The following is a 27776-nucleotide window of genomic DNA, read 5'->3' as shown; positions in this document are numbered from 1 at the left end:
TCTAGTTCTTCTGGTCTGAGGTTAGAGGAAGCTCTGGTTCATGTGGGCCATTAGTCCTCTGGGTTAATTGCTTCATTGGGTCTTCGGTTTTCTTTGTTCTCCTTTGTTTCTGGCAGGAAAAGACCAGTAGTTGCTTCTTAGAAGGCCACTCGCGACCTTTTAAGTCCCCAGATGCTACTCACCAGGCTAGGATGTTGAACATTATCTTTATGAACTATGTTTTGCCAGTTGACCTAGATGTCCCCCAAGACTATGGTCCAGTAGTTCAGTCCTGATGTCTAAGTAGTTTCTAAAACCGTACCCCCATATACTGTATTATGTACACGAGTATACATGCAGCATTTACAAATATATATGTAGAAATATCCAGAACCATACCTATATATGTACATGGGTGTACTCCCATACGACCCCCCTCACCTCTTTAGTATACATATGACCCCACATATCTACTTCCAAATTATTGATTCTTGTTATGGATTGAATTGTGTCCCCAAAAAAATGTTTGTCAATTTGGCTAGGCCATGATTCCCAGTATTATGTGGTTGTCTACCATTTTGTGATCTGATGTAATTATCCTGTGTGTTGTCAATCCTAACCTCTGTGATGTTGAGGCAGGATTAGAGGCAGTTATGTTAATGAAGCAAGACACAATCTACAGGATTAGGTTGTATCAAAAGAGTCGATCTCTTTTGAGGTATAAAAGAGAGAAATGAGCAGAGAGGAGAGGGACCATCAAAGAATGTTTCTTTCTGTGTAAACCTATTCTTGACTTTTTATAATAGTGGTCTTATACAATATTTGTCCTTTTGTGATTGACTTATTTCACTCAGCGTAATGCCCTCCAGATTCATCCATGTTGTGTGAGATGTTTTGCAGATTCATCATTATGTATCAATGTGTAGTATTTCACTATGTGTATATACCACATTTTGTTTATCCGTTCATCTGTTGATGGGCTTTTAGATTGTTTCCATCTTTTTGCTTTTTTGAACAGGGCTGCAATGAACATGAGTGTGCATGTGTCTATACATGTTACAGCTCTTATTTCTCTTGGATATATACCTAGGAGTGGGATTGCTGGATCATATGGTAATCCTGTTTCTAGCTTTTTAAGGAAGTGCCATACTCTTTTCCATAGTAGTTATACCGTTTTACATTCCCACCAGCAGTATGTAAGAGTTCCACTCTCCCCACAACCTCTCCAGCATTTGTTTTCTGTTTTTTTAAATCAGTGCCATTATTGCTGGGGTAAGGTGGTATCTCATTGTAGTTCCGATATGCATCTCACTAATGGCTAATGATCATGAACATCTCTTCAAGTGTTTGTTAGCCACCTGAATGTCTTCTTTGGTGAAGTGTCTGTTCATGTCCTTTGCCCATTTTTTAATTGGATTGTTTGTCATTTTGTTGTTGAAGTGTTGAAGTTTTCTATAAATTTTAGAGATTAGCCCCTTGTCAGATATGTCATAGCCAATTTTTTTTTTCCCAGTTTGTAGGTTCTCTTTTTACTCTTTTGGTAAAGTCTTTTGAGGAGCATAAATGTTTAATTTTTAGGAGGTCCCAAATATCTAGTTTATCTTCTGGTTTTTGTACATTTTTAGTTGTTTGGTATACTATTTATGTCATATATTAGGGCCCAGCCTGGTACTGGTACAACAATAGACATATAGACCAATGGAACAGAGTTAAAAATCCAGAAGTAAATCCATCCACCCACGGACAGATGGAAACCCTGGTGGCATAGTGGTTAAGTGCTACAGCTGCTAACGAGAAGGTCTGCAGTTCAAATCCACCAGGCATTCCTTGGAAACTCTATGGGGAAGTTCTACTCTGTCCTATCGACTCAGTGACCATGGGTTTGGTTTGGTTCTTTATGGACAGATGATCTTCAACAAAGGGTGGAAGTCTATTAAATGGGGAAATGAAAGTCTCTTTAACAAATGGTGCTGGCAAAACTGGATATCAATCTATAGGAAAATGAAAGGAGATCCATACCTCACACCATACACAAAGCCAATGCAAAATGGATCAAAGACCTAAGTGTAAAACCTAAAACTATAGAAGAAGAGTGTACTTTCTTAGTCATTGAATATTTTCTGATGAAGCTGGTAGTTTAAACTGCTCTAGTCTTTACAGTGTGATTTCTTTCATATTTATTTGCGAACATTGCAAACCTCTCTGGTCAACGTTGTATAATCAGCTATGTTTTAAAAATAGGACCTGTATCATATGGGAAGAGGGGAACTGAGGCATAATTATACATTTATATGGTACTTTACATATTTTTAAAGGTTTATATATTTATAATTTAATTTTGTCTTCACATAACCCTGTGAAGCAGGGAAGCACTTACTTAATGTAACAGTTGAGGAATCTAAGAGTTTGAGAGAGAGCGTTTCCTCATGGTCATGTTGTTAGTTGCCATCAAGTTGATTCTGACTCATGGCAACCCCATGTGTTACGGAGTAGAACTGTTCCATAGGGTTTTCTTGGCTGTAATTGTAATGGAAGCAGATCACTAGGCCTTTTTTTCCGAAGTACCGCTGGATGAGTTTGAACTGCCAACCTTTCATGTTAGCAGTCAAGCACAAAGCAACACCTAGGGACCTTCTCAAGGTCATATAAGGAATATTATCAGAGATAGTTTTAAAAGGTGAACAAGTATCTTTTAGTTCCATAGAATATAGGAATAAGAACCTAAAAGTCATAGAATGAAAAGAAGAAAAAAGTTATGTCAGTTCTTTGCCATAATAATAGTCTCTCTAGAAACTAGAAAAGTGTTTTGCTCCTTTATTTCTCCTGACATGCCTTAGAATCCCTTGAATGTCTACATTTGGCAAGAATAGCTAAGTAGTAAGGGGACAGGGTCCATCTTAGTCCAAATGGAAACCTGTGGAAAAGGAGGAATGTAGTGGAAAGGGCAGCCAGCCAGATGTCTAGAGGATGGCCCAGCCCTGCTTTCCACTTACCGCTGAATTAACCTTGAGTAAGGCAGCCTCCCTCAAAAAGGGGAATCCAAATCGCTATTTCCCATCTCTCTCAGGCTATTGTGAAAATTGAGTGAAACAGTGCTGTGTGTTGAAATTCTTTGGGACCTTTAAATAATGTACAAAATATAATTGTTATTTTAAACAGGAGTTACTCTCTTCTTTCCCATTAAAGAATCCTCTCTTTGAGGGGTTTATTTTTTCTTGTCTCTCTTAATTACCAACCCTATGCTTGTAATATTTCTCCATGAAGTTCCAGTTTTTTGTTTTTGTTTTAATTTGAGCTTGCTTATCCTGATTCTCAGTCTTATAGCAGAAAGCTTTTCTCCTGACCTCTTTCTTTATCATTTCATCAAGAGTAATGGAAATGTTACCTGTCCTTCCTTATTTGTTGCAAAATTTAGGGACAAGGAAGAAGACCGTATATGTTTTCTTAAAATCAATGGCCAGCACATTACTGTAAAACCTATTGATTAAAAACACAAAGTATAATGTTAGTCATTTAGTCGGTGAAGTGATGCAATAAGGGAAGAAATTTATCCTTTGACTTTTGCATTAACCTTTTATTGACTGCTTGCATACCCATAATTAACACACACTTTAGCTAAAGTGGTTAATTTTAGCATGGCGACCAATGTTCACTAATGTAGCTGCAACCCTGATCATCTAAATGTAAGTGCAGCCCTGGGGGAAATCAGTGGGCAATGGGGCCCTTATGAGTAACACCTGCGGGGGGTAAGCTAGACAATCTGCTAAGAAGGGGCCAGCCAGCGGCACACCTTTCACCTGCTTCCTGTTATGTCACTAGGTCACTCAGAGAGAATCAGCCGTTAGTAGCAAAGAAGTTTTGGAATCTAATCCTGTCTTTAGATTCTAAATAACATGAATTTAGGAAAGGAGAGAGATGGAGTGTGTATTGTTTTCTTTTGCTCCCCTTGAAATGCCTCATGGAAGGGGCAGTATTTCCTGAGTAGATCCACTTTTATTTTACAACCCAAGAAGCATTTAAATGTAGGGTTTTTGTTTAGGATAGGAGTAGAGACATCAAGGTTGAAATGGAAAACTGTAACTTTCTTACTGTTTAGCTGGGTTCAGCAGGAATTGAGAATGGCTCGTGAAACTAAAAAGTCTAAGTGTACCTTCAAGTGAGGTTCGATCCAGCTACTCACACAGTATCCAGGACCCAGCCCCTTGGCTGTTGTTGTTAGGTGCCTTCAAGTCAGCTCTGACGCATAGCGACTTCATGGATAACAGAAGGAAATGTTGCCAGTCCTGCACCATCCTCACAATATTAGGTTTATTTAAGCCCATTGTTGCAGCCCCTGTGTCGTTCCATCTTGTTGAGGGTCTTCTTTTTCCTCTGACCCTCCACTTTACCAAGCAAATGCCCTTTTCCAGGGTCTGGTCCCTCCCAATAATATGTCCAAAGTACGTGAGACAAAGTCTTGCCGTCTTCGCTTCTGAGGAGTATTCTGGCTGTATTTCCTCCAAGACAGATTGGTTCGTTTTCTGGCAGTCCGTGGTATATTCAGTATTCTGCATGGTAGCAAATGACTGTGGCACTTCCAGATAGCACATCCTTATAGTTCACAGACCAGGAGAAAAGAAAGTCTCTTCCCTCAGCTCCCAGACTAGTCCTCTGATTTTCTCTTTCTCTCTCCCCAAATTGGATCATGTGCCTCCCCCTGAACACTCCCTGTGTCTAGGAGGATGGGATGTGGTGAGTGGCCTAAGCCGGTCAAGGCTCACCCCTGACTGTAGAGATGGAGTCAGTCCCACACAAACCCCATGGCTAAGCACAGGGAAGGGATGGTGTCCCCACAGGAAAATTAGAATCCTGTTGGTGGGAGATGGGAATGGATACAAGACCACAAATATCCACCACTGTCAGCATTCCTAAAGCCTTTCTTAAGACAGCTTGGGGCCCCTTTATTTTGAAAGGGACTATAGAGTATGTGGCACCCTGGTGGCACAGTGGTTAAGAGCTCAGCTGCTAACCAAAAGGTTGGCAGTTCCAATCCATAGAGTATGTACACTAAGAGACAATCCAACTTTGCTTCCTGTAAATGCCAAATCAATCTTAAATAACCACCACTTAGAAAGTCCGACACAGGTGCCTTTTATAAATTCTAGGTCTTCAGGACCAACTGCTGAGGCTTTCTGAATCTCAACATTTTAGCCTGTCACCAGAAGGTTGTAGCAGCATGAATATATAAGCCTCGGTGTCTCAGAATGTCACATTTTGATAGGATTCAGCTGCAGACTGAATTTGATTCAAACCAGAAAGAGCTGCTCCTGTATTGCCAGAGCTTCCCCTAGAAAGTGCCAGTCCAGAGGCTGCCCATCCAGTTAATGTGTGTGGGTGTGGGGGCCGGGGGGAGATTGCCACAGGTCCACCCGCAGCACTCTGATTGGCATCTCTCACCTGTCACCATGGTTATAGTAGTAGTACACGTAATGATACCCGTTACCTGTTGCTGTTGAGTCGATTCCAACTCATGGCCACCCTATAGGACAGAGTAGAACTGCTCCAGAGGGTTTCCAAGGAGTGGCTGGTGGATTCGAACTGCCAACTTTTTGGTTAGCAGCCAAACTCTTAACCACTGTGCCACCAGGGCTCCCGAGAGCTGATAGTGATGATAATATTTAGTACTTATTCAGCACTTATTATGTGCCAGGCAATTTCTGAGCACTTTGCCTGCATTCATTCATTTAATCTTCACAACAGCCCCCTAAGAAAGATATTATGATTGTCATCCCCATTTGACAGGCAAGAACTGAGGCTCAGCAAGGTTAAGGAACGTGCCCAAGATGTCATGCCTCTGGGAAGCACAGCGCCGGCGGTCCAGGGGGCACGCCCTTAGCGCTGCAATAGTTTTACAGCCCTGTCTTCTGAAAATAACACAGGAGAGAGGCAGAATGAGTGATGTGGGCAAGAGAAATTCAAACCTACAGGAGGACATGGCTTCAAGTCTCAGCCCTTTCTTTTTTGGTTTCAGTCTGGCATGGTGCTGAATCAGACAATGTTATTTAAGTTGGGAGTGGCTATCCTCTCTCACAGGTAAACACATCACCTCTAACAACAAGCCCTCCGCTGGGCCCAATCCCTGTCATTTGGAAATTGGCAAAGGGTGCTAGGCATTAAGAGTTTTAAAAGGATCTGGAAAGTTCTGAATTAAGGCCCTGAAGAAACCCAACAAAGGGTTCTACTCCTCACCTAGAGGCAGTCAGTAAATATGTACCACTCCTGGCCTGTCGGGGCCTGCATGATGAGGAGGTGGTGCCCACACCAGCCTGGCCTTTGATGAGAAGAATGGTGTCAGAAAGGTGTGCAGCAACTTTGCCCAAAAGAAAAGCCAGCGAGTGGCCTTGGGAAGCTTTTACAACGTGGCGTAAGGAAACCTTCGCGGCAGCTTTTAATATTTCTAATACTTTCTCAAAGTGAGGGGGCAAAACCCATCTGACAGGTGAAAAAACATCTCTATGGACTTGTTACAACCTTATGATATTCTAGGTGGATTGACACTTATCATAGTCCTTTAATCTGCCAGCCAGGGTAACGTGTGCAGATAATTTATCCACTGTGAGGCTGAAACGCTCAATTTGGAATAACTTTCCCTACCTAGTAAATTGAGCATTACTCTCTGATTCCGAGGCAGCGAGAAAGCACAATTTAAAGAGCTTTGCCGAGTTCCTTTGTAATTAGTCGCAGCTTCCTTTGAATATTAATTTTCCCCTTAGCCCTTTCATGTGATTTAGAGGCTTTCTCTAGAACAGAGACGTACCCTCAGAACCACGACAGCAAGCGGCAGAGTCTCAAACACCTATTATTAAGTAGTCTGCAGAACGTACCCTCTGTTCTTCAGTGCGGTGTGGGGCTTATCAGTGCAAACAGTTTAATATTTATGCTAAGAGGATTGTCAAAAGCAGCTTCTGTTGCTTTAATTCTTGTTTTAAATAAATAATGAGAACATTTAAACACATTACTCTTCTTGGGGCCCTGAGGTCAGCTAATCTTATTATTTATGAAGTGATGTGCTACATAATAGTGCTTAGTGCATGTTAACAGACGCTATTATCAGGGCCTGACGCGGAGAGCTGAAGATAGATTGGAATGTTATGTGTAATGTACGACGGATTGAGTGCATAGGATGCCGGCATAGCAATTAACCACACGCAAAAATAGGTGTAAAGTTGAAGTACGTTTTCCCGTGGGGATCCCCTCAACATTAATAACTCCCCAGAGAAGAAGACGTCTTTTAGTTAGGAACCTTCTCCACCATCTGGCTGGGAAGAACCTTCTCCACCATCTGGCTGGGAAATGGGGACAGGATCTTCCATTCTCTGATCTCTTCATAGTCAGTCCTGTGCAGTCAGAAGGCAAATATTAGGTATGACCACTTTTTACATTGATTTAGAGAAAGATGCAGAGAAAGCGGTGGGCAGGGGGGCAGGAACTCTCCCAAATGTACTTGTCATATTTCCTTTTGGTACACACACTTTCATTTCCACACACTCAAGAGAGTAGAGAGAGTCTTTATTGCAGTGTGTAGTGCCTTCTTTCTGATCCTCGTTTTTCAGATAAATAAAGCTACAGCCATTGAGCTTTCCCCAAACTGATTTTAAATAAGCTGGTCTCTGGGAGAGATAGATGCCTGCCAAAGTATGACGATGTTGTCCCAACTTTCTTCCTACCAGGCTATAATTTAGTTGCATATGATAATTAATTTCTCTACTATTGATGAATAATCCATTTAATAAAAACTGTGATTTAAGTGTTTTCCTTAGGGACTAACTCTTGCTAGCCTCTTAATTTAATTTTGTGGAAGTTTTCCCCACCTATTCATCAGTGGAAATGATTATTAACCTGTATTTGCATATATCCTTATAAATCGGTCTCTCCTTGGAGTGCCTTTTTCTGCGCACAGCAAGCTGGGACACTTGTAAATCTCCAGGATCTCCAAAGTCAATCCTGGTCTGTAATATTGTTTAATCTATTCTTGGACATTTTAATGCAGTAAATTCAATTTAATCTTTCCCAGTAATCTAGTAATACATTGAAATCCCACAAACATTTAAATCTGATAATGGCTTAATCACACACTTTAAATAACAGTTGAGATAATGAAAAAATAATTCACCATTTTAAAGGCAGAGTGACTGAATTTCCCTGATGATTGGCTTCTAGGAAGCCACTCGAGATAATACAAATCTGGGAATTGAAATAAAAGAAGTTCCAGAACACATAAAGAGCAGTTTTTCCTTCTTATAAACCCTTGTTTTCTGCCTTGCAGACTCATTCTTTCTCCTCCTTATCACCACCACCACCACCAGTATCATGGAGGATGGTTTGTGGAGCATTTTCCAGTGTTACTCTAAGCCTCCCATGGGCTTGGGCCTTCCAGAAATTTCCTCCCATGAACCAATTGCCTATTCTTATTCTTCCAGGTGCCAGTCCCGAATTGCCCGAACTTTATCGGTGGATCAGAAACCAGAATGTCAGCCATATTGGGAAAAGGATGACCCATCAATGCCTCTGCCATTTGATCTCACAGACATCGTTTCAGAACTCAGAGGTCAGCTTCTGCAAGCAAAACCCTAGAAAGAGCACAAGTCTTAGGTGGCAGAGGAAAAGATACTTTTGGCACTTCTCCAACTCTCTCATGGGCTTGGACAGGGGTAGTGTGGGTAGACTTCTCTTGGCCATTAGATTGTAGAACCTTCATGCCAGCTGGAAACAGCCAGGAAATGGAGTGCATGAATATCAAAAAGTTTTAAAATGAGACAGTGTTATAGTCTGATTTGGTATTAAACAAGAACCCACTGCTGCCCCCTACCCTAAAAAAAACGCAAAAACTATTTCCCACTTAGAATTTTAATGTGAGCCATTCAGCCCCCAACCAAGGGCCAAGGGATCTATAGCGGTGAGCCCAGCCTGTGACAAAGCCTAACCTACTTCATCCTCCCCAAGCCTTTTCAGAGACACTAGAGTGGACCTAGTCATCTGGGGGAAGACAGAATTCAGATCGTTCATCCCAGTTTTTTCACCATACCCTAAAAAGGCAGTGCTGTCCAATATGGTAGTCACTAACTACGTGTGGCTACGTTAATTTTAATTAAAAATTCAGTTCCTCAGTTGTACTACTATATTTCAAGTGCTTAATAACCACATGGGTCCCTGGTGGCACAGTGGTTAAGAGCTCAGGCTGCTAACCGAAGGTCAGCAGTTTGAATCCATCAGCTGCTCCTTGGAAACCCTATGGGGCAGTTCTGTTCTGTCCTATAGGGTTACTGTGAGTCGGGATTGAGTTGACAGCAGTGGGTTTGGTGTGGTACGGGTTTAATAACCACACGTGACTAGTGGCTACTGTATTGGACAGCACAGATAGAGACCATTTTTATCATTGTAGAAAGGCCTGTTGGACAGTGCTGCTTTAAAGAGTTTGATATCAGGAGTCTCTGCTCCAGTTCTCTTTAGCTGCTATCCCCACAGGAGAAAGAAAGTAAAAGAGAAATGACTCACTGAAAAGTAGCCTCGTTCTCTTAAGACAACCTAAGTAAATTCTGAGTTATGAGTCCTATCCTCTGCGCGAAGGGATGAGGAGGTGTTAAGAAATAAAGTTGACATCCTGTCCTTAGGAAACCCCCCTCATCTAATGAAAGAAAAGCAGCCCTATTTACGTTGCTTCGTGGACTCAGCCAGCATAGTACAGTTTTTTCTATCATTCCCCTATTCCCATTAATGACAGGTGGCATTGGGGCTTAAGGGGCCTCACAGCCCATATCCTGATGACAGTAGCACATCAAGAGACAGTGGAGAGTGGAGGTTCAAACCTAGGCTGTGGTTTCCGAGTGCCTGGATTAAAACTCCCAGTAGCTTTGTGACCTTCGGCACGTTACTGCGCCTCGCTTTCCCCGTATGTTTGGTGAATCACTAACGGCACAGGGTGAGGGCGAAGTGAAATGATCCAGCTGCAGACGTAGAACACTTTCTGGCACTTCCTTAATTACCCAGTAAGTGTTAGTATCAGTAAATGCCCAATAAATTCTAGTATCAGTGTATGGTCGGTAAGCAGATGCAGACGTTCCACCCTCCCTTCCTCGATCCTCTGCCAGTTTTGTTGCATGATGCCGTTAACACGGCTCTCCCTTTCTGGCCTGGCTCCTGCCCTTTGGTGTCCCCAGAAACTGTGACGTAGTTTGCCCCTGTCCCAACCGCTTTGCGTCTCTTGTAGTTGCTCTCAGCAGTTTGGAAGCTGAAGAGCTTCGGCCCGCTGAGAGGCACAGTGAGGACCAGACCTTCCCTTGCCATTAGCAGCACATTGGTTCAAGGTATGCATTCTTTCCCACCAAGCTCATAACCACAGAACAGTCATGTTGCACAAAGCAGCCGGGTTGGCATCATCTTGACACTCGAGACTTCAGACCTTGGATTAATTTCCTGATGTCTCTGAGCGCCGGTTTCCTCATCGGTGAAAGGGAGACGCAGCGGTACCTCACAGGATTGTTGTGGAGATGAAATGGAATAATGCACGCAAGGTGTGAGGCACATGCGAGTCACAGACGGGGCACCCTCAGCACCATGTAGCCCCTGTTTTATTTAGCGCTCACCCCCACGATGCTGTTTTTATATATATATATATATATATATACACATATATTTCATTAGGTGCCAATATTTTAAAATTGGGAGATTTCACATAAATATAAGTGTCCGCATTCTCTTTAAAATCCAGAACACCTGGCAGCCCTGGGCCTCCATCCTGGCATGGTAACAAGCTAAGCAGTGTCTTCGTCTCGTAGGTGGGGCATGACCCCCCCATGGTTTGCCCTAGTCCCTGTTGCCCCCCATTATCATTTACTGTAAACCTGACCTGTTGTACCCCTTTATGTCAGTCCTCTCCAAACCTGTTTGCTTGCACCCTTATAGTAAAAGATACTAATGTTTAGTGCTCGCCCCAATATATGTGTATACTTACTGAATTTTATTCGTGGACTGCTTGTGCTGATATGTACACCATAAAACATTCATAAACAATAAAAATATTAAAAGGATAAGATAGGAAACAGAAGTTCTGCCATTTTCTTCTTGCATGCCAGTGGGTTGGCCTCTGATGCTGGCCTGCTGTATACCAGGTGATGTACAGCCAGGCTGGGAGGAACCACTGCCTTAAGTGAATCGGAAGGTGAGAGAAAATGTTCTCCGAAGACCTGATGGCTTTCAATGAGCATGAGCCCGAAGTGTCTGAGGATTGCACACACTCTCTAAGGACGTTTCAGGTGGGTGGAAGGAGGGGAGGCGAGAGACCATGGAAAAGGGACTGGAGGGGCACTGACAACCAAGTCACTTCCTGCAGGGCCAAGGGAGGCCTGTTTCTCCCTGTGAACTAGCAAAGGGCTTTCTTGGGAAGACAGGCCCAGAGCTTCCCAAAGCCACACCGCCGTTTGTGTGACTGAGGGAGTATGACAGCCTTGCACCTGGGACCACCTGCAGACAGCAATCCCACCTGCTTTCCTGCTGGGCTTTCCTGGTGTCTGGCCCCAGCCATCTGGAGAAAAGTTATCTTAAGAGATCCCTTTGCACTAAGATGCTGCTGACCCTCTCTCCCACAGACCCTTCCTCCCTCCCACAGACCTTTCCTAAATGCCTGTCACAGCCAGGAGGGTGGTGAGCCCTGGGGATCCCAGAGTGGTTCTCTGCCTGAGGGCCTCCCTGGTGCCAGCCCCTGTGCCAGGTGCTGGGGATATGGTGTGACCAAAATAGGAACTTCCGTGTGGTGGGAAGGCAGACGACAAACCAGCGAATGAATAACGAAATCATTTCAGATCAGCGTAAGTGCTAGGAAGGGGCAAACTGAGTCAGAGGATGGAGCCCAGCTGGTAACTGAAGAAGGGCAGCTTGGATTAGCAGGTCAGGGAAGGGAGGTGATGTGTGCCACAGAGTGGATTCTGACTCAGCGGCCCTGTAGAACAGAACTGCCCCACAGGGCTTCCTGGGCTGTAATGTCTACGCGAGCAGACGGCCACGGCTTTCTCCCACCGACCTTTCTATTAGCAGCCAAGCTCTTAACCACTGCGCCACCAGGGCTCCTTAGGGAGGTGATAGGGAAGAGCTTTCCAGGCAAGGGGAACAGTGGGTGCGAAGACCTCAAGGCAGAAAAGCATGTGGAGTCAGGTGCTCAAGGAAGAAAAAGGGCCCTTGTGGCTGAAGCAGAGAAAGCAAGGAGAGTGGAGGAGACGCAGGTCGAGAGAAGGCAGGACCAGCGTTTGGAGTTTATTTCCAGTGCCCTGAGAATGCTGGAAGATTTAGCAGGGGGCAGGAGATGGGTAACTTGATAGGACAGGATATTTTTATGCTCTCAGATGATCACTCTGGCTACTGTGTGGATTCTAAGGGCCTCTGAGAGAACAGATGGCTCAAGCCAAGGGAATGGCTCTCTAACTGGGAATTGCTTGCAGCAGGGGGAGAGGTTTGGAGATGGGGGAGAGGTTGTACAAACCCCTCCTATTGCACTGAGCAGCCGCCTGCTCCTGGTTGCAGCTTCCCCTCCAGCCACCACCTAGACTTACAACAGCATCCATTTCTCCTGCTTTGGCTGGCCGCCTCCAGCCCAGGAGAATTTTCTAGACATAAATAAAAACAGCAGGGTCGTGGCATAACTTGTGACAGAATTTTAGTAATAAGCTTCTAACTCCATCAGTAACTGAATGGAGGGATGCTGGAAATGCGATTCCATAGGTCCTATCTAATGGATGGAGCCCTGGTGGTATAGTGGTTAAGAGTTTGATTGCTCACCAAAAGGTGGGCAGTTGGAATCCACCAGCTGCTTCTTGGAAACCCTATAGGGCAGTTCTACTCTGTTCTGTAGGGTCGCTATGAGTCGGAATTGACTTGACAGCAGCGGGTTTGGTTTTGGTTTTTTATCTAATGGATATCTCATATTCAGTAGGTTTTTTGTGTGTTTCCAAGGAAGGTATTCTTGAATGCAACTTTTTTTTCCCCACTGCTCCAGTTAAGGCTGATTTTACCACTGGGCAAATTGCATACATTTGGATCCATGCCACGCTAAATACTGTTTATTTTGGCGATCTCTCAGAGGCAAGCTCACGGAAGACAAGGGATTCTGATTTGAAAAGGATATTTTCATCCAAGCCGATTCAGAGGAAACGAGGCAGCGTGGATTAAAATGCGCTGAAGTGGTAATGCTGTTTATCCAGTTTGCCTTTGTTACTTTGTGATTAAATGGTATTTTTAATTAAGTTTCGTTGGGAGCCATAGGTATCGCAGTGGTGAAATCAATCTGACAACCATAAAGGGAGAGCGAAAGCACAGGAGTGTTGTAATGATTGCGGCTGTCGGGAAAGCCGGGCAGCTTGAAGAGGGCGCGGTGGCAACGGGGAGAGGGAGGAGAACTGGCAAATCATGACTTCCGGCAAGACAGCAAGGGCACCCATGGCAGCTGCTGCTGGGGAGGCAGGTTCCTCTGGTTGTCAGGAAAAGAAATACACCTGGTTCCCTAGCTCACCGGAGAGACCCTGATATATTCCAGAGCTGGCTGGGAACTCCAGGAAGAGTGTCTGAGGGCTGGCTTCTCGTTCCTCTCTTATTGACGGAGAGCCTGAGAGTCAGACCTCGGCTGGCAGCCTGGAGGGGCCAGATTGCTCTCCTGCCCTGCTCCCAGTGCTGTTGTTGTTGCGTGCTGTCCACTTAGTTCCAACTCCTAGTGGCCCCACGTGACAGAGTAGAACTGCCCCATAGGGTTTCCAAGGAGCGGCTGGTGGATACGAACTGCTGACCTTTTGGTTAGCAACCTTAATGATTAACCACTGTGCCACGAGGGCTCCTTCTGTGCTGTTAACAGCCACCAATTTTTCAGAATCTTCTGATTCCTGAGGGGCAGTCGAGGCCTCTGGCTGCAGACTTCTTGGGTTTGAGTCCTGTCACAGTGCATGACCCTAAGGCTACACACCTTTCAAACTTTTGCTTTCTTGTGTACAAAATAGGAGTGATAGTAATTTATCTACCACCTGCCGTTGTTGTGGAGATTAAATAAAATAACGTGCATATAAAATACTTCCAGCAGTGCCTGGCATGTCCAGGTACTCAGCAGGGTGCTAGCTGCTATTATTGTTATTCTTATCATCATCATCCCAGTGTCCTGTGATAACATTGCAGGTATGTAACTTGGGACATCACAGCCTCTCTGCTCGATAGTCTTCATTTATGTCACCGGGAGGATAGCAATGCCTAGCTCATTGGATTACTGTATCACCTGCAATCGTGCATGTTACAACGTGATTAGCATCATGCCTGGTACTTAGTAATTACTCAGTGCATGTAAATTATTAGGATGAGAAATATTACCAGCAGTGTCTTAGCCACAACATTCAAGAGTCACTAAAGAAAGAGGCTAAACATAGCTGTGGGCTATTTTAAGAAGAATTGTACGTTACTGTCCCGTATTATCCTATTTGCTCCTCATAGCGTCCATTTTTTCCTGGACAGATGGCATGGTACTTTTTATAAATGAGATACTATGAAAAATGATTCTTTAGTACTCCCATTATTGCAACAGGATTAGGTCACCCATTGCAATTTTAGATTTGCTTTAAAAACCTTCTCCCCATCACCTTCTAATGGATGTTCTGTGTACAACAATTGTTTATTGACTCTGAATGTCTGATCACCGGGGTCAGTCTATTTCAAGGGGAGGGATGCATTCATTAAGTTCCAGCACTTGAGTCAGTGATTCTTTTCCAATGATGCAGTTCACGACTCTGCTTGCATTTACTTTTCATCAGTCCTGAAAGAATTGAGGTAAAATAGTCCCTCCACACACATGTGTCAAGCTAAATGGATAACAGGAGATACAGATCTGTTTGCCTGTCTGCACTTGCCTTTAGACAAAATTCATCAGTTTTACAAAAGCCACTGACTAAACATGGCACCCATACAAATGAAGTGCTTCTAGCCCATTGTTTTTAATCTGGTAAGTGAGGCGGCTTCCTGCTGAGAGATGGGAGGCACTGTGCCCCATGGATGGGGACAGAGAAGTCAAGGCCATCCTACGGGAAGTTTAGGGAAAGCGCAGTGGCCCCGGACCCTGTGTGCTCAGCGTAATTCTGGTTAGCAACAGAAACCTGTTACTACTTGGTTAATAGCAGGAACTCTGGTGGCGCAGTCATTAAAAAAGTCAGTTGCTGACCAAAAGATTGGTGGTTGGAACCCACCGGCTGCTCTGCAGGAGAAAGATGCAGCAGTCTGCTTCCTTAAATATTAACAGCCTTGGATACCCTATGGGCCAGTTCCACTCTGTTCTGTAGGGATGCTATGAGTCGCAATTGACTGGACAGCAATGGTTTTGGTTTGGTTTTGGTTAGTAACTGGCGACATCCAGCTCCTTCACACAGTCTCCGTTGGTGTTAAAGACAAATGAAGACCACAGGTGATCCTTCACTTAGCAGGGCCAGTTTCGAAGGGTGTCCAGCTTCTAAGAAGAGAGAGTCTCTGAGCCAGATCAAACCCCACAGGTGAAACCCACCCGCACAGTGAAGCCAGCACCTCTACAGATGGAGACGACATTTGGAAGGGCTTTGTAAACACTAAAAAAACAAACAAACCTGTTGTTGTCGAGTTGATTCTGCCTCATGGTGACCCCATGCGTTACAAAGTACTCCATAGGGTTTTCTTGGCTGTAATCTTTATAGAAGCAGATTTCCAGGCCTTTCTTCCACAGCACCACTTGGTAGGGTCAAACCACCAACCTTTAGGTTAGTGGTTGAGTGCAAGCCATTTGCACATCCAGGGACCTTATAAACACTAAAGCCCTATGCACATCCGAGGGAGGGGGATTAATATTTATTGTTCGTTTCATGAAACCAGTTTAACTTTGGGGAGTGATGGAAGAATTTACACACACGTTTCTCCCTTCTGATCAGGCAAGGCCAATCTCACACAGGATCGGCGAAGGGCGCACTTTTGAAGCCACAACAAGCAGCCAGAGCATGGTAGAATACACACATCTCTTGTAGAAGAATAGTCTCAAAGACTAATGCTGAAGCCCCCTTTTTAGTTAGTTATTTATTTTTCTTGTACTTCAGGTGAAGGCTTACAGAACGAATAGTTTCTCATGAAACAGTAGTATACATATTGTTTTATGACATTGGTTAACAACCCCACAACATGTCAACCCTCAAATTTCTCAACCTTTTTTTTTTGGTGAAAATACACATAGCCAAAGATAAACCATTTCAAAAATTTCTACATGCACAGTTCAGTGACATTGACTACGCTCTTCCAATTGTGCTGTTATTCTCACTTAAGATGAAGGCTTACAGAACAAAGTAGTTTCTCATTTAACAGTTACTACAAATGTTGCCCTATGACAATGGTTAATAATCTCACAACACATCAACAATATCCTTACTCAACCTTGGGTTCCCTATCACCAGCTTCCTTGTCCCCTTCTGCCTTCTGGCCCTTGTCACTGGACTCCTGTACCTCGTTAGTCTCATTTGGTTTTACAGGGCTGTCCACTCCCAGGCTGAATGGTGAACTTCGGAGATAACTTCACCACTGAGCTAAAAGGGTGTCTGGGGGCCATACTCTCAGGGTTTCTGCAGTCTCCTTTAGGCCAGTAAATCTGATCTTTTTTTTTGTGAGTTAGAATTACGTTCTACATCCTTCTCCAGCTCTGTCCAGAGCTCTCTGTCGTGATCCTGGTCAGAGCAGTCAGTGGTGGTAGCCGGGCACCATCTAGCTGTACTGGACTCAGTCCGATGGAGGCCTTGGTAGCTGTGGACAGTTAGTCCTTCGGACTAATCTTTTCCTTGTATCCTGTTCTCTTCATTCTCCTTTGCTCTCGAAGGGATGAGACCAGTGGAGTATCTTAGATGGCCGGCCGCTCACAGGCTTTTAAGACCCCAGACACTACTCACCAAGGTAGAATGTAGAGCACTGTCTTTATAAGTTATGTCACACCAATTGAGCTAGATGTTCCCTGAGACCATGGTCCCCACAGCCCTCCGCCCAGCAATTCAGTCCCTCAGGGGGTTTGGATGTGTCTATGGAGAAGCCCCCTTTTTAATTCTTTCAGACCCCATGCACCCTGTGAAAAATCCAACACCTGAATTAGAGGTGCGTTCAGCACTTTGTGAAATAAGCTTGGTGCCATAGGACTCATGGACGGAGGGAGCACGCTTTCATTTGTTCCTTGGCAAAACTGCCATCGCCACCTGAAACACTTGCTTATCCTTGTACATAGCGAATTCAGGTTTTCACTTCACTTTGGAGGAAGTAAGAGCTAACCTACCAACCCTGAGCCCCGCCGGGGTGAATCCATTTCACAGAGCAGCTAAAGCTACCCCTCGTAATTCACCCAGCTCAGAAAGCTGGACCTTCGTGGTCCCCTAGCCACCCAAACTCTTCAGACAGAGATTTCCAGTTGATTATGCCTTGATTAGAGCTGGGAAAGAAGCAAGCCAGGTATATAGGATTCCCGTTGTCCTCCACTCCTCTGCCGCCAGCTAGGTTCAGGCTGAGCGAGATCTCGCTGAGCATGTGAACAATCAGGCCCTGTTTACCATGGACGTTTAGTTTTCTTTTCTCAAAATCAAAACAGAGTTTAGTAGGCGGCACATTTCATACATGCCCCTTGATCAATGGAATGATCTGTCAGAAGCCATTAAAGCCCGCATTAGCTTGAATGCATTCAAAGCTAAACTATTGGATCATTTAAGGGCCGCGGTGATTGTTTTTAATATACTGTACATTGATTTCTCCCTGTGAACAGCAGCAGAAGTTTGAAACTAACTGTGTATGACTAAGGCTTCATTTGCTGTCTCCAGTCCTCTGTGAGAAACATGGTTTCACTTCGCCCAGAAATGTCTGTGTATAGTTTTTAAAGAAATGCAGACAGACCCTGTTAGATTTCCCAGGGTTTAGACTGAGCCAGTTGTTGTTGTTTTTTTTTTTATCCCGTGCTTTCTCCCATTTCTTGGTGCCCATTAAGTAAGCTGTGCGTGCAGAATGAGAGAGGCATCCCTGCCAAGGACCTCAAGTGAAAGGCGGTGGGGGAAATTTTTCTGAAAGCATGAAGCCCAGCTGTGGCCAAAATTGAAGTGAGTTTGACAGCCTTGGGCCAGCAGAACTCTTTGCCCGGCACAAAGCAGCAGAGAAGTGTGGCTATAGCCGCATCAGGGGTATCCTCACTGGGGCCTAGCTTACTGAGCAGAAGCTACTTGGGAAGAGCCGGGGGGAAGTTAGCCAAGGCCACAGGCCAGTCTCCTTTGGCCGCCATATTGCCAGCTCTTGGTAGTGTTGCTCTTCTTCTCAGCCTCAGCCAAAATCGTCCTAAATACCAGACTCTGTGCTAGTAGAGATACAGGGATCTTGTCCTCAAAGTCCTGTGCTTAAATGGCATTTCTGGTTTCAGTTCCTTGCTCATTTTAATGCAGATCCTGAGAATAGGAAAACAATTTGGCCAAAGAAGCAACAGTTACCACATTTTAAAAGGCATGTTTCTCCAGGCACTTCGCCAAAGAAGACATTCAGGCAGCTAACAGACACATGAAGAAATGCTCACGATCGTTAGCCATTAGAGAAATGCAAATCAAAACTACAATGAGATACCGTCTCACCCCAACAAGGCTAGCATTAATCCAAAAAACACAAAATAATAAACGCTGGAGAGATTGTGGAGAGACTGGAACACTTATACACTGTTGGTGGGAGTGTAAAATGGTGCAGCCACTTTGGAAATAGATTTGGCGCTTCCTTAAAAAGCTACAAATAGACGTGCCACATGATCCAGCAATCCCGCTCCTTGGAATATATCCTAGAGAAATAAGAGCTGTCACATGAATAGATATATGCACACCCATGTTCACTGCAGTATTGTTCACGATAGCAAAAAGATGGAAACAACTTAGGTGCCCATCAGTGGATGAATGGATAAACAAATTATGGTATATTCACACGATGGAATACTATGCAATGATGAAGAAGAATGATGACGCTGTAGAACATAACATGGAGGAATCTGGAGGGCATTATGCTGAGTGAATTTAGTCAGTCACAGAAGGTTAAATATTTTTTAAGATCTCTATTTTAATAAGTCAGAAAAGGTTTAAACAGAGAAGGAAACATTCTTTGATGGTTACGAGGGTGGGGAGGGAGGGTGAGGGTTATTTACTAACTAGATAGTAGAGAAGAATTATCTTAGGTGAAGGGAAGGACAGCACACACCATAGGGGAAGCCAGCACAACGGGACTAAACCAAAGCTGAGAAGTTTCCAGAATACAATCAAACACTTCGAGGGACAGAGTAGCAAGGGCAGGGGTCTGGGGACCATACTTTCAGGGGACATCTAGGTCAACTGGCATAACAAAGTTTATCAAGAAAATGTTCTGCATCCTACTTTGGTGAGTGGTATCTGGGGTCTTAAAAGCTAACAAGTGGCCATCTAAGAAGCATCAATTTGTCCCAACCACCTGGAGTAAAGGACAATGAAGAACACCAAAGACACAAGGAAAGCATTAGCCCAAGAGACAGAAAGGGCCACATAAACCAGAGACTTCATCAGCCTGAGACGAGAAGAACTGGATAGTGCCCGGCTACCACCAATGACCGCCCTGACAGGGAACAAAACAGAGAGTCCCTGATGGAGCAGGAGAAAAGTGGGGTGCAGAACTCAAATTCTAGTAAGAAGACCAGACTTAATTGTCTGAGACTGGAGGAACCCCAGAAAGCATGGCCCCTGGACTCTATCAACCCAGAGAACTAAAACCATGCCCAAGGCCAATTCTTCAGACAAAGATTGGACTGGACTGTGGGACATACAGTGATACTTGTGAAGAGTGTGCTTCTTAGCTCAAGTAGATACTTGAGACAATATGGGCAGCTTCTGTCCAGAGGTGAGATGGGGAGGCAGAGAGGGTTAGGAGCGGTTGAATGGACAGGGGAAATCAGGGGTGGAAAGGAGGAGCATGCTGTCACAGTATAGGGAGAGAATTAGGGTCACATAACAATGTATGTATAATTTTTTGTATGACAGAGTAATTTGAATTGTAAACTTTCACTTAGACTACTACAATAAAAATATATACATATCTTAAAAAAAAAAAAGGCATGTTTCTCAAGGAGAAGTTTTCCTACATCATATCCATTTTATAGATGGGTCATCTGAAGCCTAGATAGGGAAAGTCCCTATGTAAGGTGAGTTTTAGAATTGGATTTCAAGTTTCCGGTGTGAACTGAGATTTGGGGAGAATACGAACCTTCTTGACTTCCCTTTCCCAAATAAACCTAATGTATGTTGAAAAGGAAGGACCCCTGGTGGCACAGTGGTTAAGTGCACGGCTGCTAACCGAAAGGTGGCAGTTCAAATCCACCCAGTGGCTCCATGGGAAAAAGACCTGGCGATCTGCTTCTGTAAAGATTACAGCCTGGAAAACCCTATGGGGCAGTACTACTCTGTCACATGAGGTTTCTGTGAGTCGAAATCAACTTGATGGCACCTGGCAACAACTTGTTGAAGAAGAAGATGGTTCCAGGTTGCTTACAAGAACAGGAACGGCCTACCCTGCAATTCCAGCCAGAAAAGACAAATTGTATTCGTCTAGGAAACTGCATGTGTGTCATTAATTCTTTTTTCCTCTGGTCGCAAAAGTCTACAGAATTTTCGTGATTTTAACTCCCCAAACAAGCCACTGAAATTTATGGTGCCGAATATTAAAATGGATGAGGCCAAGATCCGTCATTCATAAAAGTGACAGGTCAAGCAAAAGTCACAGCAGTAAAATCTAGAGCAGGGGTTGGCAAAATATGGCCCCATGGCCAAATCCAGCCCACCACCTGCTTTTGTAAAATAAAGTTTTATTGGAACACAGCCGCACTAATTTGTTTACATATTATCTATGACGGCTTTTGCACTCACCCCTATGACGGCTGAGTTGAATAGTTGAGACAGATCTTATGGCCTGCAAAGCCTAAAATGTTTACTCTCTAGACCTTTGCAGAAATCGTTTGCCAACCCCTAGCCTAAATCAGATGATTGCTGTATCACCCGAGATTGTGCGTGTTAAGTGATTAACATCATATCTAGTACTTGGTCACTCAGTACATATACGTCATTGTGATAATAAATATTATCAGTGTATCTCAACCAAAATACTCCCTCCAGGACCACTCCCTAGAAAAAAAACATGGAAAAAAGTGTTCAAGCTCAGCACTAGTAAGGATCAAAATAGAAATCAGGAGAAAAAACCTAAGAAAGGCTTTTTCTGAATTAAACCTAAGTTTCGTTGTGAGGGGACCAAGGGAAGCCATGCCAAGAGGGTGGAGAGCTGCCCACTGGTTTTCAGGTACAGCCATCTTGTATAACACTCCCAGCAGAGGGCAGGTTAGAGAGAAGCTGGCTGAAGACCGATCTTCCCTTTAGAACTGCTAAATGGACAGGTGGAGAATCCTTTCTGAGCCCTCTGGAGCCTGTCCGGTCTTGTTAACAGTGTTATGCTTACTCATTACGAGAGGTGGTGATCTGGTCTATGATCTTCTTCTTCCTGTTTTTTTTAAGGGGCAGGTGTCTATGATTTCTAACTCACAGGGCTGACTAATACGCCATTATAAAGGATCAGTAAAAAGCAGCTGTGTCTTACTCTGTGGTTGACTTATTACTCAGAAGCCACTGGCTCTCAGCTTTTCTGTTAAGGGGTTCCAAATCTCTCACTTTCATTCAGACATTACAATTGTAACTACGAATCCCAGAGTGAGATGGTTGCAGAGTGAGCATAGCTATCCATTGACTTCTTCTCCAGTCTGTGGACGCTGCTCAGCTTTTAAAACCAAAACCAAACTCATTGCCGTCGAGTCGATGCCCACTCATAGCAGACCTATAGGACAGAGTAGAACTGCCCCATAGGATTTCCAAGGCTGTAGATCTTTATGGAAGCACACTCACTTCTTTCTCCCCTGAACCGGTGGTGGGTTTAATCCGCTGACCTTTCGGTTAGCAGCCAAGCACTTAACCACTGTGCCACCAGGCCCCTGGCTCAGTTCTTGGAGGCTCCTTAAAGCCTCTGCACTTGGCCTCTGTTGTCCAAACTCTCCAGGAGTGCCTTGGACCTTTACTTCCATACTGCCTTTTTTGCCAGGTGCAGGTCGTGCCATGTTGATCATTTCTGTTACCAGAGTATTTATGAATACAATTTTACTTGTCAGATTTGGTTTCCATATTGGATTATAAACTATCAGAGGTCAGGACTCACAGGATCAAATCTTTATCTCCATTTTATTACATTCCACAGTTATCAGAATAGCACTTAATATCCCCAAATCATTTAATATTTATCAGCTATCAGTCCAGCTAACTTTTGTCTGACACGTAATAGGTGCTCAATAAGCATTTGTTGACTGACTGCCAGATCAAAATTAATCTGATCATCACTGTAAACCAAAAACCAAACCCCTTGTTGTCAAGTCGATTCTAACTCATAGCAACCCTACAGGACAGAGTAGAACTGCCATGCAGGATTTCCAAGGCTGTAAATCTGTACAGAAGCAGACTGCCACTCTTTCTTCCACAGAGCAGCTGATGGGTTCAAACCGATGACCTTCTGGTTAGCAGCCAAGTGCTTAACCACTGCGCCGCTGGGGCTCCAATCATCATCATGTCGTTGTTACCCATCATCCACTTGGTTCCAATTCCCATCAACCCTGTGTGCAAAGGAACAAAACACTGCCCGGTTCTGCACATCCTCACAATCATTGCTATGTTTGAGCCCATTGTTGCAGCCACTGCGTAAATCCATCTCGTTGAGGGAGTTCCTCTTTTTCTCTGACCTTCTCCTTTATCAAGCATGATGTCCTTCTCCAGGGAGTCGTGCCTCCTGATAACATGTCCAAAGTACCTGAGACAAAGTCTCGCCATCCTTGCTTCTAAGGAGCATTCTGGTTGTACTTCTTCCAAGACAGATTTGTTTGTTCTTCTGGCAGTCCATGGTATATTCAACATTCTTCGCCAATACCATAATTCAAAGGCATCAGTTCTTCTTCGGTCTTCCTTATTCATTGTCCATCTTTCACATGCATATGAGGTGATTGAGAATACCATGCTTGGTGGAAGCTCGATAGACACACCCAAACTCCCTGAGGGACTGAATTGCTGGGCGGAGGGCTGTGGGGACCATGGTCTCGGGGAAGATCTAGCTCAATCAGCATAACACAGTTTATAAAGAAAATATTCTACATTCTACCTTGGTGAGTAATGTCTGGGGTCTTAAAAGCCTGTGAGCAGCCATCTAAGATACTCCACTGGTCTCACCCCTTCAGCAGCAAGGGAGAATGAAGAAAACAAGATACAAAGGGAAAGATCTGTCCAAAGGACTAAAGGACCACAACTACCACGACCTCTACCAGACTGAGTCCAGTACAACAAGATGGTGCCCGGCTACCACCAGTGACTGCTCTGACCAGGATCACAACAGAGGGTCCCAGACAGAGCTGGAGAAAAAAGTAGAACAAAATTCTAACTCACAAAAAAAGGCCAGACTTACTGGCCTGACAGACTGGAGAAACCCTGAGACTATGGCCCCCGGACACCCTTTCAGCTCAATAATGAAGTCACTCTCGAGGTTCACCGTCCAGTCAAAGATTAGACAGCCCCATAAAACAAAATGAGACTAATAGGGTGCAACAGTCCAGGGACAAGGACTAGAAGGCAGGAGGGGACAGGAAAGCTGGTAATAGGGAACCCAAGGTTGAGAAGGGACAGTGATGACATGTCATGGGGTTGTTAACCATTGTCATAAAACAATATGTGTACTGTTTACTGAGAAACTATTTGTTCTGTAAACTTTCATTAAAAAAATAAAAGATCCTTTCCTAAACTCTCGAGGTGAAATACTGAATGAAGAATTTTGACTAGCGGGCTTGCATTAATAAATTCAGACTGATCCAACTTTAAAAAAGAAAATACCATGCTTAGATCAGGTGCACCTTAGTCCTCAAAGTGACATCTTTGCTTTTTAATACTTCAAAGAGGTCTTTTGCAGCAGGTTTGCCCAATGCAATGCATTGTTTGATTTCTTGACTGCTGCTTCAATGGGCGTTGATTGTGGATCCAAGTTCAATGAAATCCTTGACAACTTCGATATTTTCTCTGTTTATCATGATGTTTCTTATCGGTCCAGTTGTGAGGATTTTTGTTATCTTTATGTTGAGGTGTAATCCATACTGAAGGCTGTAGTCTTTGATCTTCATCAGTAAGTGCTTGAAGCCTTCTTCACTTTCAGCAAACAAGGTTGTGTCGTCTGCATATCCCAGGCTGTTAATTAGTCTTCTCCAATCCTGATGTCACCACTCATCAGTCAGTTTCTTATACTGCGGTAACTTGTGTGTTGCTGTGATCATCACCATACTCTGCTTTAAAACTTTCCCTAGTCCCTCCTTCCTCTTGGATTGTCTGACATAGTTTACAAGGGTGTTTGCAATCTATTCCCAACTTCTCTCTACAATTTCACCTCCCAAAGCTTCCTTTTCGGATCCTAGAGTGTGGTGAGGTGGGAGACAAGAATCTCTGTTTTCTCATTTGGGAAGTTCCCACATGGCTTCTAAACAGAAGGCAAGAACTTCACTTGGTGCTCATTAGAAGAAACAACAATCTGTTTCAGCTCTGGAGGAAAGACTGGCCACACATTCCACTGAAGAGAAGGTGCAGATGGCAAATGAGCAGATGAAAAGACGTTCAACATCATTAACTACTGGGGGTTGCAAATTAAAATCACAAAGAAATATCACTACACACCTATCAGAATGGCTAAAAAAAAAAAAAATAGTGATAGCACCAAATGCTGGTGAGGATGTGGAGAAACTGGAATGTTCATATGTTGCTGGTGGGAATGTAGCATGGTCCAGCCACTCTGGAAAATAATTTGGCAGTTTCTTATAAAACTAAACATACACTTACTATATGACCCAGCAATTGAACTCTTGGGCATTTATCCCTGAGAAATGAAAACCTACGTACACAAACATTTATAGAAACTTTATTCATAATAGCCCCAAACTGGAAACAACACAACTGTCCTTCAAGGGGGAATGGTGAAACAAACTGTGGTACATCCATACCACGGAATTCTATGCAGCAATAAAAAGGGAACAAAACTATTGATACATATAACAACTTGAATGGATCACAAGGGAATTATGCTGAGTGAAGAAAGTTAATCTCAAATGGTTCCATATTGTATGATTCCATTTATCTAACATTCTTGAAATAAAACTACAGAGCTAGAGAACAGAGTAGTGGTTGTTAAGAGTTAGGGATGAGAGGGAGGGACGGGAGTGGCTATAAAGAGATGACATGAGGGAATCTGGTGATGATGGAGCAGTTCTGTATCTTGACTGTGGTGGTGGTTACCAGAGTCTACACATGTGACAAAATTGTGTAGAACTACACACACACACGAGTGCATGTAAAGCTGGTGAAATCTGTTTAACCTCTATGAATTGTACCAATGTCCATTTCCTGGTTTTGATATTGTATTATAGTTATGCAAGATGTTACCATTCGAAGAACTTGGTGCAGAGTATGCGAGACCTCCCTGTACTTTTTTTTTCCCCCCAACTTCCTGTGAATCTGTAATTATTCCAATATACAAGTTAAAAGAAAAACTATCTAGGCTGGACAAAATAAAAGACAATGTGTTGGCTTCCAATATGGAAACTCCCTAGGAGATTCCCAAGAGTAATTTCCACCGTTCATGATTTCCACCTCTTGCATGGACCCCTCATAAATGGGACTCCACTCTTGCGGCACAATGCTTGCTCGTGCTTGTACTTTAGGACAGCGCCTATCTGATTGAATTGGCTTGCCTTGGACGTTGCTGCCATATCATCATGTATGCTGCCGGAAGGAGACGCATCTCCCCATTCATTGGGATGAGTCTCTTTCAGACAAGGTAGAGTGGTTAGTCATGGGGACCTTTGGCCATCTCAAATGACTTTTAACCACATGTGTTTGGGACTGCCCTAGATTATGCTCCTTGCTTGAAACCCATGGATAGAAGCAATAAGCTACTACAAGCTGAGCGTTCTCCATGTGGCAGGCAGTGTTCTGAGTGCTTCCCATGGACTGTCTCATGTAACCTGCACAACAACCCTGTGTGGTAGCTACTATTTTTATCGTCATTTTCCAGGTGAGGAAACTTAGGCACAGAAAGGCTAAATAACTTGTCTCAAGTTACACAGCTAGTAGCTGGCAGAGCTGTAATTCAAACCCAGGCAGTCTGGCTTCAGAGCCTAAGCATTTAACATCTGTCTCTTCCAGCTTGACCTTGGCAACATTTTTAATTCCATCCAATTACTGGTTCCACCAGACATAGAAGATGCCAGATCTGATAGAGGCAGGGGACAGAGTTAGTTTCAGCTGCTGCCACTTGAGAGCAATGCACCGTAGCAGAGTGGTTAGACACCTGGGCTTTGGGGTAAATGGTACCCAGCTTCCAGTCCCAGCAGACTCCCACTACACACACACACACGCACACACACACACACACACACACACGCGCGCGCGCACCCCAGCAGCAGCAGCAGCAGTAGCAGCAACAGTGTGACCATAGGCAAATTGCTTAACCCCTCTGTGCCCCAGTTCCCCTTCTGTAAATTGTAGTCACAAACAACATCTGTGACACGGGGTTGTTTGAGGGTTAAACGAGAGAAAGCATACAAAGCTCTTAGCATAGTGCAAGATTCAGAGTAACTGCTCAAAAATGTTAACTATTATTATTGAGTGAGAAACCTGGCTTTTAAATTTTCTTTGCTCTTCGGTGCTAGGTGGTAACCTGGGGGAGAAGGCAGCTTCTGCTTGAGCAGGATTGTATAAAAGAGAGCAATTTCTGGTCCCCGATGAAAAACAAAGGCAACCTCTCAAGAGTCCAGCTGTATGAAAGTCATCCATGCCCTCTGTAGTTTGGGGGCAGTCTGGTTAACGTGTCCTCTCTGAAACAAAGGGGGTGATGGAACCAGACGAGGGGATGGCTTTCAGGCATCGTGTCTATGTTGAAGCGAAATGTTGGGGAATGTCACCTGCAAGGATGGCAGAGGTGCTAGGACAAATGGATTCGTAAATTATTCTAGACGCGACCAACACAAGGTAGAGTTTTGGAGTGAAATTGACCATCCCACCCTACTCCCAAATTTTAAAAAGACTATTTTAGAATTTTTTGTTCAACTTCATAGAAAACTACAGGGAACGTTTTTTTTTTTTGCTGTCCTATGATCTCTGCATCACTTCCTACCCCATTGTCTCTCTCTGCACCAGCCACCTCCTTGCAGAATGCACTTGCCCACCTCAGGGCCTTTGCACTTGCTCTTGGCCCTACCAGAAGCTCTCTTCTCCCAGATATCCGCACAGCTCAGTCTCTAGCTGTTGCCTTCAAAATGACCCATTTCTTGACCACTGTCTACAAAATCAATCATTAGGATTTTCAACATTAAGTCCAACATAACGTTTTTAAATAACAGCTTTATTGAGATATAATTCAGATACTATAACCAAGATCACAATTTTAAGATTGATCTTACTCTCTACCCCGTCTGGTTTTATGGGCCATATTTCGTGGATTCTAAAATGCATATTTCTTTCAGTTTTAACATCTCTGACATGGAGATGCACCTTACAATGATAGCACGTCACAGTTTAATTGGCAGTGTCTGCTTTTTTCTTGCTTGCTGATACATAAAATAATGGTGCAACTGTAATCAAGGCCGTCTTTGAACTGATGAA

At 43.9% G+C, this 27776-nt stretch overlaps 1 protein-coding gene across 1 annotated transcript in view; it reads left to right on the top strand.

Moving 5' to 3' along the window:
- Nucleotides 1–9169, top strand: part of FTO (FTO alpha-ketoglutarate dependent dioxygenase) — a 430315-nt gene extending 421146 nt beyond the window's left edge. The window contains exon 9 of the mRNA XM_004371582.2: nt 8439–9169. Within this exon, the coding sequence (XP_004371639.1) occupies nt 8439–8592 (154 nt within the window). The 3' untranslated portion in view covers nt 8593–9169. The remainder of the gene's footprint in view (nt 1–8438) is intronic.
- Nucleotides 9170–27776: the final 18607 nt, after the last annotated feature.

Source organism: Trichechus manatus, unplaced genomic scaffold, assembly GCF_000243295.1.
Source record: "Trichechus manatus latirostris isolate Lorelei unplaced genomic scaffold, TriManLat1.0 scaffold00014, whole genome shotgun sequence".
NCBI classification, from domain to species: Eukaryota; Metazoa; Chordata; class Mammalia; order Sirenia; family Trichechidae; genus Trichechus; species Trichechus manatus.
This window is presented reverse-complemented; position numbering and strand designations above follow the sequence as displayed.